Genomic DNA, 19,535 nt, shown 5'->3' with positions numbered 1-19,535 from the left:
GTGACATAAATATTATTGAATTAATAAAAGAATGGGCTGAACATTCAAGAAAAACTATGGACCAGGCCCTGAAGTAACTCGGTTACATTTCTGCCATTACTAAAAGGAGCATCCCCAATGCTCCCTTTCACAGAGAAATGGAGGGCGGTTTCCTGAGTGGTCTTCAGTCTCACTCTCCAGGGTTCTTAACCCTTCTGGGTTTCAGCACAGCTACAGAGCTTCTAAAGTGTGGATTCCTGAGTTTTACAACTGGAGATTATTCTCCCAGATTGTATCCATTTTACAACCTCCAATGAAGGTTTTGATGTAGGCAGGCTTAAATGATACTGCTCATTTAAGGAAAGTGCCACATTATAAATCACTGAGAACATGCACTAATGATCTCTACTTAGTTTTGCTTAGGTACACATATGCATGCTTCCAGGAATTCTGGCACAGCAATAAAAACAGGCCTTACACCCCGAGAGTATCACTACTGATTACTTAGCCAAGGCTGGCCTATACTGAGGAAGTGCCTTCTCCGATATCTGACTCCTTTTGCAGGAAAGCTGTCTTGTGAGACTCCTTCTGGCACAACTTCACCCCTTCCCAGGGGAAATTTTGTGAGAAGAAATTAAGTAGCTCAGGTTTTGTTGCCTTGACAACCTCAGTGTGTCTTTTACATAAAGTAACAACTTTGAAGTCCTATTTGTGGGTATGAGGGTCAAAGCACAGATTCCTCTACTAAGCAGGACCTAGAAGTACTGTCAGTAGTTCTCAAATCTCTCACCTCCCACCCCAGTGATCCGATTCTCTCTGATATATTAATTCTGCCCAAGCAAAATACACGTATGCTAAATATGAGGCAGAGGCTAAAAACTCCTTTCAGGTTAGTTACTATCATGCTGGTATGTGGCTGGTATTCCTTTAAAAACTATGCACATATCAGCAATAAATTAAAAACAAGCTACATTTGACAAAGGAGATGGAGAAAGTGAAGGATAATACCTCAGGTGCTCCTCAAAACAAGAACAAAATTAATATTATAATGGACATGTATAATCAATATTTTCAGGAGAAATAAGAATTGAATGCATACCTAAAATTGCTTATCTTTAAAGAACTCATTAATGAAAATACTTGGACAAAAACTAGGAGAACTGTACTGAAATCCTCCTACAAAAGCTCAAATTGACTTCTATAAGATTTTATGTGCTATTTTCAGTCCAAAATGAATTTTCATGAACAAGTTATAAATCCTTGAAAATGCATTTTTAAAAATTTAAGTGCTGATATGCCACTATAATTTTACTCGCAATTTCTTAAACTGAGGGACTATTGCCTTTTATCACAGGTTTATTAAGTTTTACAGCATATGAGTGTGCTATGTGAAGCAGAGAATCACATTTTCATTTCCTTCTAAGAAAAATGAGAAAAAAATACCCTAGTACTTACTTTTCTCCATAAAACCTCTCAAAAAATTTTTCTTTCCAAGGTTCCGTTTTCTTTTCCTTTTCAATTTCTTGCCTTATTCGTAATTGCATTTCAGGGGTAAACTCTCCTAGAGAAAAAATGGCAATACATTGAGTAAAAGTGGTCACATCTTTTTCCAATTAATAAAGGAAACACCTAATTCTCTTCCGTATGCTTTTATGGATGCTGAAAAGGAAAAGGATGAATAATGATAACATTTCTACAGCTTCCTTTTTTATGAACATCCTTCAAATAGTCATTTTGTCTTAGATGAACTCTAAAAAATTTAGCAAAATGCACTGCATGTTAAGGACTGCAAATGAAAGTGTGTGTCTATTCACTGTCCTTAGGGAAATCAATCTGATGGGAGTAAAGGCACATCACTGACTTATGAAATTATGTCAAAAGCACCATTCAGGCCCTAATAATAATATATGTAGTAAAAGTATAGATGGAAAAACACTTAATTCTGCCTAAGTCAATTAAGGAGGGTTGCCTGTATGAGTTGAGTCAGCTTTCGAAAGATGATCAGGCTTTCATAAAGTGATTAAATAACAAGGCGCAAAGACAGGAGCATTTTTATTTACGTTCTTCCAAGAGGCCAATTATGAATGGAACACAGGATAAAGTAAATTAGGAAAGAAAAGCTCAGGCCAGTTATGCAATGCACATGTGAACCAAAGAGATTTCTGTATGTTCCTAGGGGAAATAAAAGGAGGCCCGAGTGCATTCAGTGAAGGAGAGATACAGCCCAATAAATAGCTTAGAGAGATAAAGCAGACAGCCCAGTGAAGAAATTGCAGGGCTCCAGCTAGGGGGCCACGAAGAGAATGTATGAGAGATACAGAATGCAGCAGCAGGGGCAGTGGTGAAGGGGAATCAGATGCAATTAACAGTTCAGGAGATAAAGGAGGGTCAATGATACCACTTAGGCTGTAAACCATGGGACAATGGTGATAATACAGAGACAGCAGAAGGAAGAGCATATATGTAATGAAAAATAGTAAATTATATACTCAGTATTTGGCTTTTGAATGCCTGACACCAGCCAGTGGGCCCTGGAAAATAGGATAGCAGGGATCGGGAGCAGGGAGTGAGTCAGACTTGGAAGTTCTTGGCATATGGGCAACAGTTAAAATCAAGATGAGTAAGGCTGCTTGGAGAATATATATGGTTAGAAAAGAAAACAGTACAGATACTTCTTAGAAAATGGACCAACAGGAGCTCCTGAGGGAAGCTAAGGAAGGGTTGTCAGAAATGTAGTCCCACGAAATAAGTTATAATGTATTATGAATGCCTAAATCAGATGGTTTCACACTAAATTGGATAAAATGCAAATGAGATACTGGAGAAGGAACAGGTCACATGAGTAATGAGAAGAGAAAACGAGTTTGCCACAGGAAGGCACTCAACTACTCTAAGGCACTCAGTATTCCCATGTGTACAGTGGAGTCAGCTGCTCAGTGTAAGAAGCGAAAGAGGGGTAGCGTAAATTATTTCAGTCTTTCAAGAAACTTGGTGAGTAAAGGAAAGAAAGGACGATGTGGAGGCTTTTGGAGGAAAAGAAAATATTAAAAGAAGTTTCTTTAGACTCCAGGACACTTAGAATAGATAATGGACCAAGTCGTGTAACTGAAATTATTTCAAAGAATATGATGTTATAGCAGAATTTTTTATTATGTCCCAGATAATATCATGTTTTCTTAAAAAAAACCTGGCATCAAAAATGATAAGTATATCAAAAAAAATTAGTGAGGTCATCTGTAACCACTTATGAGTTGTTACTGCATTATATTTCAGGGGGACAAAACCTTGGAGATGGAAGAAAGACAGAAAGCTTGGTAGAGTATGCTTACTCCAATACACAAAACACGAAACTGAAATTTACCTTCTGCCAGTCGCTGTTTCCACCCTTGTGCTGCATATGCGAAGAATTCATTATTAAGGGCTGAAGTACTGAGGCGTAAAATTCCATCACTTCCCATCTAGAAAATAAACCGAAAAAAAAATAAAAAACAAGATTCCATCAGCAATAACTCAAAGCAAAAGTATGCAGAGTGGAAGCAAAATTGAATAGTGTTGGGCTGTGTGTGTGTGTGTGAGAGAGAGAGAGAGAGACAGACAGAGAGGGTAATCAGAAAGCATTCTGCTTTCTTGTACAGAGCACAGGAAGAATTACAATACTGTCTGATAAGTTTCTTATGTCATTGAGGAGATAAAAACAGAAAAAAGATAAATACTGCCAAGCATCAGGTGAGTGGGAATTAAGAAGTGCCAAAAATAAAAGCTAGGGGGAGGCATCTAGGTGGACAGGAGTGGTTAGAAAAACCCAATCCAAGAGTAAGGGTTAGTGCAGGGCCAAGAGACTGTCAGATTTTCTGCAGAAGAGCCAGAGACTGAAGCATGCAGCACACCGTCACAGGGCATGAGCTTCACTGCAGAGCCAGAACATCTTAAGCAGTCAGTACTGGACTCATGAAGGCATGCAGATGCTTTAGTCTGAAAGGCCTGTCAAACTGTGGTAAAACTACTTTTCAAAGATTTTCTTTTACTTTAGATACTATTATCTGAGAACACTTGATTTTTTTTTTGTTGTTGTTGTTAGACAGGGACTCATATGTAGTTCAGGTTGAGAGGGTCTCATTATGTAGTCCAGGCTGGCCTAAAACTCATGACGATCCTCCTGCCTCAGCCTCCTGAGTGCTGGGATTACAGGTGTGCACCAACATGCTTGGCCCAAGAACACATTCTTTATCCCCATGATTTTTATTTATTGCTTCCTTTATACTTTACCTTCACCCACTGAGATACTAACCCCTTTCTGAGATTTAACTCAATGATTTCATTAATATGTCAGTTAAATCATTGCTCAGGAGCAAGGGAGAATATTGAATCTGTATGTATTATACTATTTACCCTAAAGTGGATTATGGCCAATCAATCCCTCCCCACCAGAGGCAATAGGAACAAAGATGAGATATGCTTTCTGACATTATAACATCCCTAGGGAGGCCACAGATTTGAGGTCCTCTGGTTCTTCACCTAAGAAGAAATCAGTAACTACACTAAAATATGCAATGCACTAGGAAAATTTCAGGCAAGATTTCATTCATTCATTCATTATCTATTTATTTATTTTTTATTCTGTTTTTATCTTTATTCAAAGAATGGTTACTAGGCCAGCTATATGAATGCATGTGCCTGGCATTTGTAGAGTGCTAGCAATACAGTGGCAATAAAAAAAAAGGCCCTGTACTTAGCTTCTGAATATTCTCCACAATAGAACAGATGCTTCTGGTTCTTGTATATCCTTCTACCTACCTGGGTTCAACATGGCTGTAATGTATACTTATGTCACCATGCCTGTTTTCTACCTCATGGACTTACCATAGCCTCAATACATGATGGGAAAACGTCCCAGCTTTCTCACACATTGTTGAATTCTGGGACACTTTCTTCTAGAATATTGTTTATGTAAAACTAATAAATGCTATTTGCTGATGTGTCCCAGTACCTAGAATACATAGGTCTGGTAACTAATGGGTAGAGTGAGCCTTTGTACTGTAGGCTAAGAGACTCACTTACATACCGTGGATCTCTGGATTTTGTGGGATTAGAAATAGAAACACTCTGGGGGCAGAATCATTTTTACTTGGGCTGAGTTTCTCAATGTTGGCATTGCTATCATGCAGGGCCAGATAATTCTGTTGTCGATATATGTATGCCCCATGCATTGTATGATTATAGTAGCATCCCTGGCTTCTACCCATTAGATACCAATTGCAGCCCTTATCTCAGGAGTGACAATTGAAAATCCAGCATATATGATAAATGTTATCTGAAAGCAAAGTCTGAAGATAATTAATGAACTAGAAAACAAGGTAAGTGCTCAACTGTAGCTCTGCATTGGCTGGTTACTTTGTACCTTTCATGCTGTAAGACCAACAGGAAAAGTTAGTGGACAAGTGGGACAGTCATCCCTAACAATCATGAGGAAATAAAACTGCTGCAGATAGGAGGATCCTGGGACTTTGAGGATTCACTGGGACAGCACGTGGTGCTTCCATGACTGATGAAACAGGCTGAGCCTCACAGCAGTGACAGCATAAGGGTAAGGGAGCCAAGGTCTCAGAGAGGGGGTCTGCGTCACTCCACCAGGCAAACTAGCAGAAGTGCTAGTCAGTGGAGGGAGATGAAAGACTGTAAACACAACTGTGGGACCAACTTAAGACTAGCTTGCAGTCACTCCCCTTACCCTCTGGCTAAAGTCTTTTTTTTTCCCCATTTCCAACAACACATCATGACCAGCTACTCCTTAAAGAATCAGTAACAAAGTGGGCTTCACGTGAGGCACAGTAAGATCTGAGAAGTACAGAGGGAGAGAGTATCAGACAATGGTAATGCTCTATTTCATGTCATTTGGCCTATGCAGTAGAGAGCACTCGGGGAAACAGGTCAATTCACTTGTCTTACCCAGGCCTACAAACAGAAGCACAAAGTCTCTGAGGCACCCTAAGGGTTACAGTCTGGGAATGTAGCATTTGATCTTGGAAGCAATGCAAAATCCATAGGAGACAGAATGTAGAAAAAGTTCCCATTTTCCTGTTACGCTGTGGGACATTTCTGTGGCTCTGCTACACATTTTCTCCGAGGGTCCTCTTCACAGTGATGCCTAGTCATCCAGAGGCCTCTCTCCTGCCTCTCGCACTGACTAATCTCTGGTTTTTGCTTCCAAACTAATCATCCTTCAGTACTTATCCAGGCTGTACTTTGGGATAAAAAGGGGCAGGGAAGATACTACATAAGACACCTCAGCTGTGGAGTTTGGGCTAAAACCTCTGAGAGTGGCCTAGCGCATTCATCACAAGTAAACACGGGCCAGAGGTTACTGGCTTCCAAGTCCAAGTTTCTTCTTCAATTTATGTCCACATTTTATTATCTTTTTCAATGTGAGCTTAAAGGGGGAAAACTACAGCGCACCTCGTTAGGTCACAAAAGACTACCCAAAATGTTGAGGCCTAGGAAAAGTCTATAGAGATGCGTGCAGGAAAAGACGATTTTAGGGACTGTGTGAAGAATGGGCAGGAAAGGGAAAGACGGCTGCAGAGGCAGCACTAGAAATGGTATTGGACTATCTCTGTAAAAGATGGTAAGTCTCAGAGATATTCAAGATCTGGTGAAGGTTTTCCTTTGGGTGAGGAGAGAAAGGCATCCAGAGAATATTTCAGGAAATATTTAAGTTATTCAGGATGGCTCTTGGTGAGGGAGAAGAAGAAAAAGATGGCCTCCTGTCTTGGTTATTTTTCTGTTATTGCTGAGGCAAAATACTTGAGGCCAAAAATTAAGGAAGGAAAGGTTTATTTAGCTTATAGTCTGTGGAGGTTTCAGCCCACACTGGGCTGGTTCCAAGGCAAAGTAGCACATGGCAGAGGACAAGCATTCAAGGTAGTGGAAAACAGCAAAGCAACAACAGTAAAGGGGAATGGCAGAGAAGACCAAGCCTCTTTCCCTCCCTTGCATTGTAAGCAGGCTCCCCCCACCCGGGGGGCGGCACTCACATAATCTCCATGCTCTCCTCCTGTGCAGGCTCAGGATGAATACCAAGTAAGCACCCTGGCCCCCTGCTGAGACACATAGTTAACCTTCTAAACTTCTCAAATTGACACAATGAACAACATCCCAGAGGGGTAAAGGCATATCCTTTTCACCCCAGGATACAGAACTGCTGAGTCACTTAGCCAAGCCTCTAGACTCCCCAAGTTGAGACAATGTATCAACCATAACAACACCTTTGAGTAAAAGGCTTAAAGGAAAGTTAGCAAGAAAGTCTACCAAAGGCAGTAAAGCTGATAACAAGAATGTTATTTGACTATGCCTCTAAGAGGTCTAATTTTTCTGCAAATACAGACTCTAAATATATGCCCTCATGGCTCAAGACCCTATGAGCAAAATGCTATTCCACTGAGAAAGATTAAAGGAGGAGTGTTGGTATACCGCATTGATAGATTTACATTAGGGCTACTGCGGAGAGGGTGAGTTCCCTAGGAAGGTAAAGGGATGTGTGTACTATACAGTACACATATAAAAGATGCAGTCGAAAAGGTCAGAATCATTCTACACTTAAGGACAGGTACAGAGCCTTATAGGCTCCTATACCCCATACAATGCTATCTATTCAATACTCTATGAAATTTACTTTGCTTTGTTAGTGAAACATTTAAAATTTAACACTGGTAGCTGATACACAGAATTTTAGTTTCATGTATCCTTCCAGGCCAAGGACTCGATAAGTTACTAATTGAATATTTCAGCATAATTTTAAGACACAAAGAAATAGTAGATCCAGATTAGCTCTGACAGACTCTCAAGATTTCAGCACATGAAAATGCAAAGCAGTGTGATATAAACACATTCAAGAATATGGAAGCTAGCCCTGCAGGAAAATGTTTTTCTTTTAAAACAGAAAAATAATATGAACTGCCAGATTCCCAGCCAGTATGAGACAGCACAATTAAATACTAGGGCTTAAATGAGATTTAGGAAATACATGCCAATAAAACTTTTAAAATACACTATTAATTTTATGGCCTTGAAGAAATACTGTGTAAAAGATATAGCATTTTAATGAACTAGAACAATAAACATTTCTGAAAGGTCTATATTTATTGCTGAGCTATAAATTCCTGTATTTTTCATTAGCCACGACAGAAACATTCATTCTAAAACATCACCTAACTCTAAAGAGGTGCCTAGGTAAACTACTGATAAATTAACAAGAGAAAAACTCTGACCAAAATAATTGGTTCCTTTGATGAGTCTATCATTTGCTTTTGCTATTGATTACATTAACATATATTTTATGGGGTAAATGTCACATGACATTCAAGGTGTTAAATAAATGTTGCTATTTGCACAGCATTCAATGTTTGAAGTTGGAGGAATGTTAACTTAATAGGAGAATATATTTACATTTAATAATAATCCTTAAAGCCCATGCTGTATTCATCATTTTTTTTTTCTTATTTTGTTTCCTACAAGTGATTCCAAATGGAAGGCATAATTACAGAGAGAGTGAGAAATGCGCTGGAGTTAGAAAATGGATAAATAACACCAGTATATCCAGAAATACAAGTGATTTGGATTTCATTCTACAGTTAATGGGAAGCTGTTCAAAGTCAAGTCAAAAGCTGAAGAAAAGGTCCATGACGGTGTGTTTAGGTAAGCAGGTTGCTGATGTAGACAGGGTGTCAGGATGGGCCTCCCTGATGCTATTAATGAGCCTGCTGGAGCAGACATCTGAAGCGAGAAAGCCAGCCATAGAAGTATCTGGAAAAGCATTAGATAAGCTATGAGCACATATTCGCAAAGGTGGGAGTGTGAGCAGGGCCTTGGAGCTGGTGAGCAGCCAGACACAGGAGGAAGCAGGGAGAGGACACAGGTCTGCTGGGCCCTGTAACCCCCTGGACACTCCGGCTTCTCCCCTTTGGGAGCCGGAAAGCCCATGGGGGGATTTGGCCAGAAGAATGATAAAATCTGAGATTTCAAAAGGTACTTCTGACTGCCGTGTTTGGGAAGACTTTAGAGCAGAGCCATCCAATGGCAATAAAATGTGAGTCACATAAATGATTTTAATTTTTCTAGGAAATGCATTGGAAAAGTTTGAGGAAAAGTGAAATTAATTCCAATAATACTTTTCACTTAATTCAATCTATCCAAAATGCTATTATCTCTCTATGTAACCCCACATGAAATATTTTATGATAGTTTTTATTCTCTTTGAATACTAATACTTTAATATCAAATGTGTCTCTCTACAGCACATCTCAATTCACATTTCTAGTAATTAATAGTCACAGGTGGCTAGTGGCTACCATGTTGGAAGCTCTGAAATATAAAGACTTACTAGTGGTTGCAATAGTCCAGGGAAAAATGGACAAGAGCTTCAAGGTAAGAAATAGTTGGGGTCTGGTTATATTCCAAAGGCTGATACAACAAGACTTGACAGACTGGATGAATGGTATGAAAGTAAATACCCCAGGAAGACAACATGGATTTGGGGCCTTGGCACTTAAAAGCATGAAATTATTTACTGAAAAGGAGACGATATGGGAGGAGGAGGTTTGGTTTTGCACACTTCCAGCTAAGATGCTGCTCATAATTCTCTTGTCTGTATCTTAGCTGTATCACCCCCGTGTTAGGGTAGAGGATGTTGTGGAGAAAGGCAAGAATAGAGACAGGGACTCCTGTCCAGAAGCATTAAGAGAACACCAGGAGACAGAAGATAAAAAGTCTTGAGATTAGACAGACAGTGAAAATAAAGAAAGAGACCATTCAAGAGCGGCACAGGAAGCAGAATCTGTGGCACTGAGTGAGCGTGTGTGGGCGGTGAATGACAAAAATGTAAAAGATGATTTACAGAAGTAAGGCTTGTATGACTGGGTAGACACTGATAGCAGACAGCAGGACCGAAAAAGGTATGAGGAAGAGAAGTATTTAAGATCAAGAAATAATGACTTTGGCATTGGATATTTTGAACTAAGTGTATCTTGAAGGCATCCAAACAAAGGTGTCTAGTTAATAACTGAGAACAGAGGCAAGAAGCACAACGGTGGGCTAATTAAAAAAAATCATGAATTATTAGCAACAAAAGTATACTTGAAAATATCAAAAGAATATTTACCTAAAGAGAAGATGGCATAAAGCAGAGCCCTGAAGAAAGCTAATACAGAAGGAATAGAAGCAAATCTATTAGGAAGGATACAGAAGGAAATCCTATTAGGGAGACTAAGCAAAACAGCTAGAGGTGCATAGAAAATCAGAGCTAGAGGCATCAGAAATGCAAGAGATAGACGCATTTTCAGAAGACAGTCTCTATTGTACATGTACTAATGTCTCTTAAACCATTTAGATCTGCATGGATGCAGTACACGATGCAGTTGTGTCCAATAAGGCAAATCAATTGGTCCTTCAGAGACAAGGCAACCCAGATAGTGAGCCACTAAGCAAAAGTCTGACTCCATATCAAAAGAATAAAGAACATGCTAACTATAGGATGTAATGGAGCCTTGTACTGGGATGATCAAGAATCCAGCATCCTTGTAGTCCACACAGCACTATGAATTATAGCCATAACATTCATTCTTTCTACAATGTAACTTTTCACATTTACTTTACCACTAAATATAATTCAGGTGGCTCAGGAGACTCTGTATGTTCAAGTTTTATCCATGAGAGAAAAGTGTATTCTTCAGAACAACATGAAGACAGTTGTAAAAATGAAAGAAGGCTGCTAAGAGACATAGGATCAATAAAAATAAGATCAACAATATACTAAAGACTATTTTGAAAATAATTTTGACAGCAATTTACAGAATTATAGCTAGACAATACTCCCTACACTGTGCTTTGCAAAACAGATATTTTAATAGGTTGTTTTAATAAGTAAGCCTATCTAAAGGAATTTTATTCCTCAATAAATATAACCTGTGTCTATGAAATATAGTTAGTTTTCTTTGCTGTAAATATTCTCCAGTATTCCATAATTTCTTTTAAACCCCTAAAATGGATTATTTAGTAGCTCCCAAACTTCTGAGCCATATACTCCTCTGAGAACAAGTATCAATAAGTTATAGAACATAGTTTAGGAATGATGCTTTAAGAGATGTCAGAAAATCATTGTCAAAAGCAATCAAATGAGATAAACCCAAGACAGTGAATTTGCATATGCTGTACACAAAATTTTTAATTTAGTTATTGATGAATATTTTAAAGATCTGTACATGGTATAATTTTCAGAACATGGCAAGAATGTTCAAATAAATGAAGAGCAAAAATTATAAAGGATGATGTAATTTGCCTTAATCCACAAGCTTAATGAACTCAACATCAAGTCCCACTGCAGGAAACTTCATTACTTGCTATTGCTTTTTAAAAAATTAATATAATGCATTACAACTTTAAAAGTATATACTTTTATAAATATGCAGACAAGATTATTTCCAGTTATATGTAGATTAAATAAAAAAATATTTAGTTTTCATCCTTCTACCTACCTTCAAAAGTATGCACATAATCAAGCTAAAAATGAACAAAAGGAAATTTTCAGAGAGAAAATATTATGAAAAAATCAACATGTAGATGGAAAAGTGGAAGGCTTTTTGTGTCATAATTGTTTTGACAGAGTTTTAAAGCTGATTTTCATAATAAAAGCCTCTTTCCTGAGCTTGATGATTTCTTCCTACCACAAGCTGCTGCTTTTGTGCTTACTGCTAAGCACTAGGGAAGAAATCACAAGATTTAACATTCGGCATGGAAAAATTTGAGAGATGAAAGTTCTACCGTACATAGGATCATTCCAGAGGAAATTGTTAACCAGGATGAAGTTCTTCAGGCCAATGAGTGGGCAGGAGAATTATATGGCAACATTTAATCATGAAATGGGACTTCTAAACACATGAAGTGCAAAGGGATTTGACAACTAAGATACTGAGGTACCATAATGGTTTTTTGTCTTGTGGGAAATAATTATCACCTTCTCATTAAAAATAACATACAGCTGGGCGTGGTGGTGTATGCCTGTAATCCCAGCACTCGGGAGGCTGAGGCAGGAGGATTGTTGCAGGTTCAAGACCAGCCTGGGATACAAAGTGAGCTCAAGCCCAGCCTGAACTGCATAGTGAGACTCTGTCTCAAAAAGACCAAAAAATAAATAAATAAATAAATAACATACATACACATGTCTGTGAGCAGATATATCTATCCTATCTATATGTGTACACACATTTGCATAAACATACATACACTGATACATACTGTATGCAATGCATATGCAATGTATTTCATATATTTTTTCTTTAAAAATACAATTTGTAAGCAATCCAACCATTTGGTTAAACTGCTTTCAGTTAAGCTTCCATAAAATATTATTAAAATAATCCTTTCCAAGGACATTATTTTACGCTTTACTTTTCTGACACCTTTCCCTGAATCACTCTGTTTTTAAATTTCAATAAGCAGAATCACTATTCAGGTGGTATAATTTCTCCAATGCTTTAGTATCCTGTACAAAAGAAATGTAGCCCATGGCAAAATCACTGCCAATTGATAAAATAAATATACCTAAAAGCAAAAATAGAGCTACTGGCAGATCAGGCTTTAATCTAAAATTAGAGAAGTACACTACATTTTGATGTTCACGATATATCTACTTCATGACAAATTTGTGGAAAACCTTTAGCCATACCTTGGGACCATCTAATCACCCTTTATTAGAAATGATATTTTCAAAACAATCCAAAGGCAGATAATGTAATTTGGCCAAGTTTTAACAAATATGTAAGTGTGTGCATACCCTGAGGCAGGAGGACTGTGAGTCCAAGCCCCACTTAGTGACTTCGCAAGAGCATGTCTTATTATAAACACTTTTTTTAAAAAATGGTTTGTGCCTAGCCAGGGTGAAGGCCCTGGGTTCAGTCTTAAGAAAAAGTGCACACATCTTAAAAGGCAACGTCTCCTATAACCACATAGCTGTACTTTTATCAATGTTCCTTCTGTGGGAGGAGAGAGGGAAAAAAGTACACTTCAGTGCACTCACCCGTGAAACAGAACACTAATGTTTCCTTTAGTGAAACTCAAGCTCATATTCCTGTATAGATAAAATAAGATCATGTTGCCATGCGGTGGGAATCAGTGAGTCACTGTTTCCATTTGTAACACTCTGAGCAGCTGTGTTTAAGTGACTATCTATTAGTCACTCATCTCTTTAACAAACATTTTATAAGCATCTATTCCATGCCAAAAACTCAAATGGACAGTCAGCTTCTGGTTCCCCTGGAGCCTAGCATCCAGAATGGGACATAAAAGCGCCTAGCAGACAGACGGTGTTAGGCAAAACCTCAAACCTGGGTGCTGTTATACCCTTGCTTTATTCTTCACGGTCTTTTGATATTTATGACCTAAAGCACATGTTTCTTTCTCTCTCCACTGTAGCAATGGTCTCAATTTATTGACCATTAAAACTATAACCAACATTATATCCATCATTAACTTAGTGCTTACTACAACCCTCAGTGTAAGTATCTTAGTTTGTTTGGGCAAGCACAACAAAATACCATACATATGTAGCTTATAAACAACTAAGTTTTATTTCTCACAGTTTGGGAGGGTTGCAAGACCAAGGTACAGGAGTGAGCAGATTCAGTGTGCAGTGAGGGGCCATTCTTGCCTGGTTTGGAGATAGTAGCTTCTCACTGTATCATTACCTGTGGAAGGGACTAGCTAGCTCCTGAGTACCTTACAGGGGTACCGATCTCATTAGCAAAGGCTCTGCCCTCAGGACCTCATCAAGGCCCCCCTTGCCTTCTAGTACCATCGCTGTGGGCGTTACTGTTTCAGCATATAAGGGGGTGGGTCCTAGTCAGCCCAGGATAGTAGGTAAGCAGTAAAGCAGGATATAACCCCTTCAAGTGATACATGTTTCACTACTCCAAGTGGTTTTCTTTAATGAACAGGTAGGCATTCGTTCCACTCGAAGGCTTTATGAGTTAGATGCTGAGCATTCAACAAAGATGTGATCTTTATCCCACAAAGTCAGGGTTACAAACTGGGTTAAGGGCCCTGAGGAAAAAGTCACAGTGACAGAAAACTTGGCGTGTGCATGTGCAGGGGGTACTCTCTGAGCGGGTCATTCCTTCATGCAGATGGGTGCGAAGAGTAGAGAGGAGTGAGCCACCAAAACCGAAAACAGAGAGAGAAGGAAGCAGAAAGGAGGAAAACAGTGGCCACCGAAACTCAGACAAGGGATTTGCAGAACACTGTTTTGCAGGGGGCTGGCCCATGCACGCGTGTGGCCGCTGAGGGAATCAGTGGCACCAGGGGATTGACACTACTGTCTCTTTAATTTTTTTGTGATGAATGCTGATCAGGATTACTTGACCAGGATTCATCTCTCCGTGCTTCTGTTTCATCATTTGTAAACTATGACTAACAAAGTACTTAGTTCATAGAGTTTTGTGAGGATTAAATGAATAAACAAATGTAACAAATGCATTGGCAAATGCTGGCCTAGAAGTTATCAGCAACTAGGTATAATGCCATTCTGGGGCCCCAGTAAATCACAAACTTACACAATTCCTTCACACTGAGTGTGAGAAGAACCTGTGATTTGTGTCTTTCTAGAAGGCAGAAAACTGGAAAGGCGATGGGATGTCACTCTGAGATTGTGTCACGTTACATTAGAAGGCATCCAGGACCCAATCACATGTGAACTGCCTTCCCAAAAGAGGGGGCATATTATGCAAAAGCCCAGCAGCTGGAAGGACCTGAGGACCCGAGTTCTGCCAGCACCTGAATGGAGTTGGGTGAGGTCTCCATGCTATAAAGGAGGATGGAGCCACCCACACCTTGGTTTCAAAACCAGAACAGAGGAAAGAGCTCAGCTGTGCCCAGACTCCTGATCCATGGGAACTGACCTAACTCCTAAGCCCTGGATATAATAAACATGTGAGACTTTTAAACTTCTCTATTCCTGGTAATGTGTTACACATCACAAAAAACAAATACATGGAGATGAGGAAACTCATTGGATTGCTTCCCTGTTACCACTTAAGAAACAAAATTATCTATTTCCAACCCAAGTGAGTACGTGTGGATTTCAATCTAGGGGATAGGGGAGTGAGAACACTAATGTCAAAATATCAAATATATGCATTATAAAGAGCTGGCTGTACCCTCCAGGATGGTTTGGATCTGCATATCGTGACAGGGTAGGAGTTACAAAATATTGTTGAACAAAGTATTTTGCAGTATACAAAACGGTTTCACTGCCTGATGTAGCCATGTCACCCTACCCAGTTTTTTGATGTGCAGAAATGATACTTTTATTAGGGTATAATAAGATCCAAAAGGTACAAGAGATATTGTGAAAGGGAAAGAAACTGCACAAAAGAAAAGAACAACTCGGATGGGGGGAAAGGAGAAAAGAAGGATTGGGGGGGAAATATATATATATATATATATATATATATATATATATATATATATATAAGACAGCTAAAATAATTGTTTAGATGTCCCCACAAAGCCTCACGCAGTCATGGGGTAGGCTTCTAGAGTTTGTGATTGATTCATGATCCAATGCGGGGATTATGGGTGTGAGTGTTGTACCCACCCTGGAGCAAGCAGCCTGCATAGAATATAAAGGAGGGAAAGGGGCTTGCTCTCTTGCTCCTTCAGTTTTGCTCTTGTTGCTTTTGCTGTTTTCCACCACTATAAACTGTTACCCTCTGTCATATGCCACTCTGCCTTGGAGCAAGCCAAGTGTGGACTACAACCTCCACAAACTATGAGCTAAATAAACTTTTCCTTCCTTAATTTTGGGTGTTGGGTATTTTGTCTCAGCAACGAGAGAAAAAAGTGGCCAAGACAGAATGTGGTACCAGAGAAGTGGGGTTGTTGCTGTGACTGCACCTGACCATGTGGTTCAAGAACCTTTGGGAATGGCTTGTGGGAAGAACTTGGAAAGGTTCTGAGATGTTGCCTGAAAGAGTAGAGCTGGAATGTCTTAAGCTGTTCTTTATGGGAGATTCTGGTCAGAGCTCCAAAGACTAGAAAATTGGTAAAGACCAGGCTCCAGAGGTTCTGCTGGGAAGGACTGCACTGGCTGTTGGACTCCAGATGAAGTATGGTATGGCTTGGCAAAAAGGTTGCCTGCATTTTGCTCAAGCTCAAAGACTTTGACTGAGACTAAGATTGAGGAAGACACACTAATTTGGCAGAAGATATATCAAGGCAGTCAAATGTTGAGACAGTGGCATGGCTATTGTTGGGGGCTCTTAGTCAGATTTAGTTTTGAATCAATAGTAAAGACCCCAGAAGGACGATTTAAAATGTTGTCAGTTTGGCCAGAAGAAAAGCTCCGGTAAAGCTGAAGACAGAGCTGAAGAGATCTCCATTGCTGAGAAGGAACAGGAGAACATAAAAGATGGCCTGAGGGCATCACAAGAAGCAGCAAGTCCCTCAAAACTGCCTTGAGGAGAATGGTGGTGGCCATAGCACCAGGTTCCAAAGTGGTAGTGGCTGCACCAGGTTCCAGAATGGCAGCAGCACAGAGAATTTGTTCCTCAGAATCAGGTTCAGAGGGCTCAGCCATCCAGACACTCGACCCTTACAGCCAAGAGAGAACGCCTAGCTATGGCTCCAGCTGATAGCAGACCTTGGCAGCATCCATGTGGTGCTGGTTTTAGCTGCATGCAGAATGCAGGAGTTGGGAGATTAAGAATGCTTCTGCTGAGATTTCAGAAGGCTTGGGAGTCTGGAAAACATGCCCCTGAGAGGGGAATGTGTGAAGCTATGAGTGTGAAGCCAAAGTTGCAGTGGAGATCCCAGAAGTTTGGAGAAGCCAGGGACATGGATCATCTAAGGAAAATGGCAAGGAGGGAGTAAAGCAGGGTTAAGAAACAAGCCCTGGGAGCTACCACCACTACCACTGAAAGTGTCAGAGAAGCAGAGCCACATGGAGCTCACAATTTGCCTCGGATACTGCACTTGCAACTACAGGACTTAACGTTCCCCTTGCTGGGTTTTGGACTTGCTTTGGTCCCAATGCTTTATATCCCCATTTGTATCTTTTGGAATGGTAATGTTTATCCTGTGCCATTGAATGTTGGAAGTGTTTAACTTCATTTGTACAGGGGCTCACAGCTAAGAGTTTGCCTTACATCTCATAGGAGACTCAGCACTTGCACTTTTCAGCAATGCTGGAACTGTTGGGACTTTGGCAACTCTTAGAGATGGATTCAATGCCTTTTGTATAAAGGGATGGACATGAATTTTTGGAGAGCCAGGAGTGGAATGTTATGGTTTTGGTCTAGATGTCCCCCCAAAGCCTCGTGCAGTCATGGGATGGGCTTCTAGAGTTTTTGATTGATTTATGGTCCAATGCTGGGATTATGGGTGTGAGTGCTACACCTGCCTTGGGGCAGGTAGACTGCCTACAATATAAGGGAGGGAAAGAAGCTTGCTCTTACCTCTCCCTTTTTGCTCTTGTTGCTTTGGGAACAGCTAGTGCTTATATTGTTGGATCAATTTTGCATGCCTATATCTGGTAATCTGAACAAGTATTTTAAAGAGGACAATATGCAATATAATAATCATCGTTAATTTCCTATCATCTTGTTTCGAAATTCTGTATCATTTTTATTGTTTTTTAAATTCCCTTTAAAATAAAAAGAATGATTTTTTAAAGGAACACATAGATAGTAGGAGTCATTTTTACTTACTTTATGTAAAATAACAAGGAGAGAGAAAGGAGACTGGATTTTAGCTTCTGCCTAGGGGTTATCAACACCAATTATGTTACTGGAACACAATATCCTAAAGTGTGGACAATGTATCTCTTCAAATTAAATCAATCAGCCGTAGGCAATCCAGAAAAGGGAAGACACCCTTCTTTCTATTAAAACTGGTACAATTTAAATTTTATATGTATCTCAGTTCCTCCTCTACTCTCTAAGGAAGGAAAAAAGTCAACAGACTTTTGAAATATTCAAGCCATTTCATTCTATTCTCCATAATGAAGTAACTCAGGACGTCACAGCGGAAAGACTTTAAAGTTAGAAATCTGGCTTTAAAGTTAGAAATCTGGCCTGCCAAACCGAATTCTGCATCTTTTCAGTTCTCTGAAGATAATCTAGCTCTTGTTAGTTTTTAATTTTTGTTCCTTACTAGTAATTTCTTATTTGATTTTAAATCTTTGTCTCATTATCCAAAGAGGGAAAGGAAACATATTTCCAAAGCTGTTAATATGAATTAGAAATAAATGTAAACACCCTAATACACTACCTAGAAAATAACGTGAATATAATTTTATAAGATAAAGATACAATTACACTAATCATTATTTACTGTGCTTATTTTGTGATGTTTTAAGCTCAGAATTCTCAAGTATGTTTGTGACTCTAAACTCATGTAATCTTGACATCCAAGAAAGCAACATTCAGAAAGGAGTGCTTTGAAACAAGGGATTACAGCTGGAGAGTTTAGTGTCTTGCTTAGTGCTACCTGGTCACATGACTTCTGTAGTCACTGTTTAAGAGATCAGTTCACTAGCCTTGAACAAATCAGTCCCACAATTAGGTGATATCTTGTAGGTCAAGAAACCGCTGACAGAGATAAAGCTGTCTTAGGGAGACAGTCTATGATTTAAGATAATCAGCTAATAATCTCCTTCAAGATTTAAATACCAGAAGAGACATTATGGGAGGAAAAGTGATACTCTAGGATCGTACTGCAAAAGAACAGAGCTCAAAGCCTGCTCACCACTTTCCAACCTAATCACCTAAGGTCCCCTCCGTCCCCTAGCAGATATTTACTTCTTGCAGTCTAAGTGAGACCAAACTAATACAGCCAGAGAGTGTTACACTAAGTAATCTATTAAGCATTTTCCACTTTAACGATAGTGTGGAGTTCACTGGAGAAAGAAATTTCATTTGCAAAGAAAGCCAAAACCATGAAAAAAAGTTGGGCTGTAAATAACAAGCCATGTTAAAGGAAACTGGAAGGGTCAAATTTCATTCAGTCTCAATCATCCTTTAAATTTTTATAATGAAATGCCAAACACACCCTCTAAATCATACCTACATGAGTGCCTGCATGGAAATTCTAAATCATACAACTTTCTTCCCACTAGTAAGAACAATGTCACCTGTTTTTGAAATGTTTATGTCACAGTTGGTTAAAAAATTACCAACGTGTCAGACCTTTGTCCCTTTACTTCCCGTTTCCCAAAGTAGATTTTATCATAGAATACCTTGAAAGATGTTCTAAAAGAAATAAAAAATTTAGGATCAGTTAAATTTGCAAAACACCAGCTACACAGAGTTAAACACTTTTTCTCACTGCAAAGCTCTGAAACTTATACTGTGCAAATGACTATAGCATTCCTCAACCTCTTGCCTTCCACAGAATATTCTATGGGAATGACTGTTCATTGTCCGAAATTTGCCTTACGCTAAAGTACAGTAGAGCAGAGTCATAAAGAATTATAGAACTAGAATCTACGTTATCACTCTACCCTTGAGTTCACA

The 19,535-nt window shown here is 39.3% G+C and overlaps 1 protein-coding gene across 5 annotated transcripts in view; it reads right to left on the bottom strand.

Annotated features, from left to right (window-relative positions):
• The window catches only part of Asxl3 (additional sex combs like transcriptional regulator 3), a 133,272-nt gene that overhangs the window by 13,941 nt on the left and 99,796 nt on the right, over window positions 1-19,535 (bottom strand). For all 5 annotated transcript variants that reach the window (XM_013508021.1, XM_013507996.1, XM_005372763.2 and 2 more), the window contains 2 exons: window positions 3,341-3,437; window positions 1,435-1,540 (listed from right to left, as the gene is read on the bottom strand). In XM_013508021.1, the coding sequence (XP_013363475.1) occupies window positions 1,435-1,540; window positions 3,341-3,437 (203 nt within the window). The remainder of the gene's footprint in view (window positions 1-1,434; window positions 1,541-3,340; window positions 3,438-19,535) is intronic.

This window comes from Chinchilla lanigera, unplaced genomic scaffold (genome assembly GCF_000276665.1).
Source record: "Chinchilla lanigera isolate Chin_1 unplaced genomic scaffold, ChiLan1.0 scaffold00001, whole genome shotgun sequence".
Classification (NCBI taxonomy): Eukaryota; Metazoa; Chordata; class Mammalia; order Rodentia; family Chinchillidae; genus Chinchilla; species Chinchilla lanigera.
Note: the sequence above shows the minus strand (reverse complement) of the source record. Positions and strands in the feature narration are given on the sequence as shown.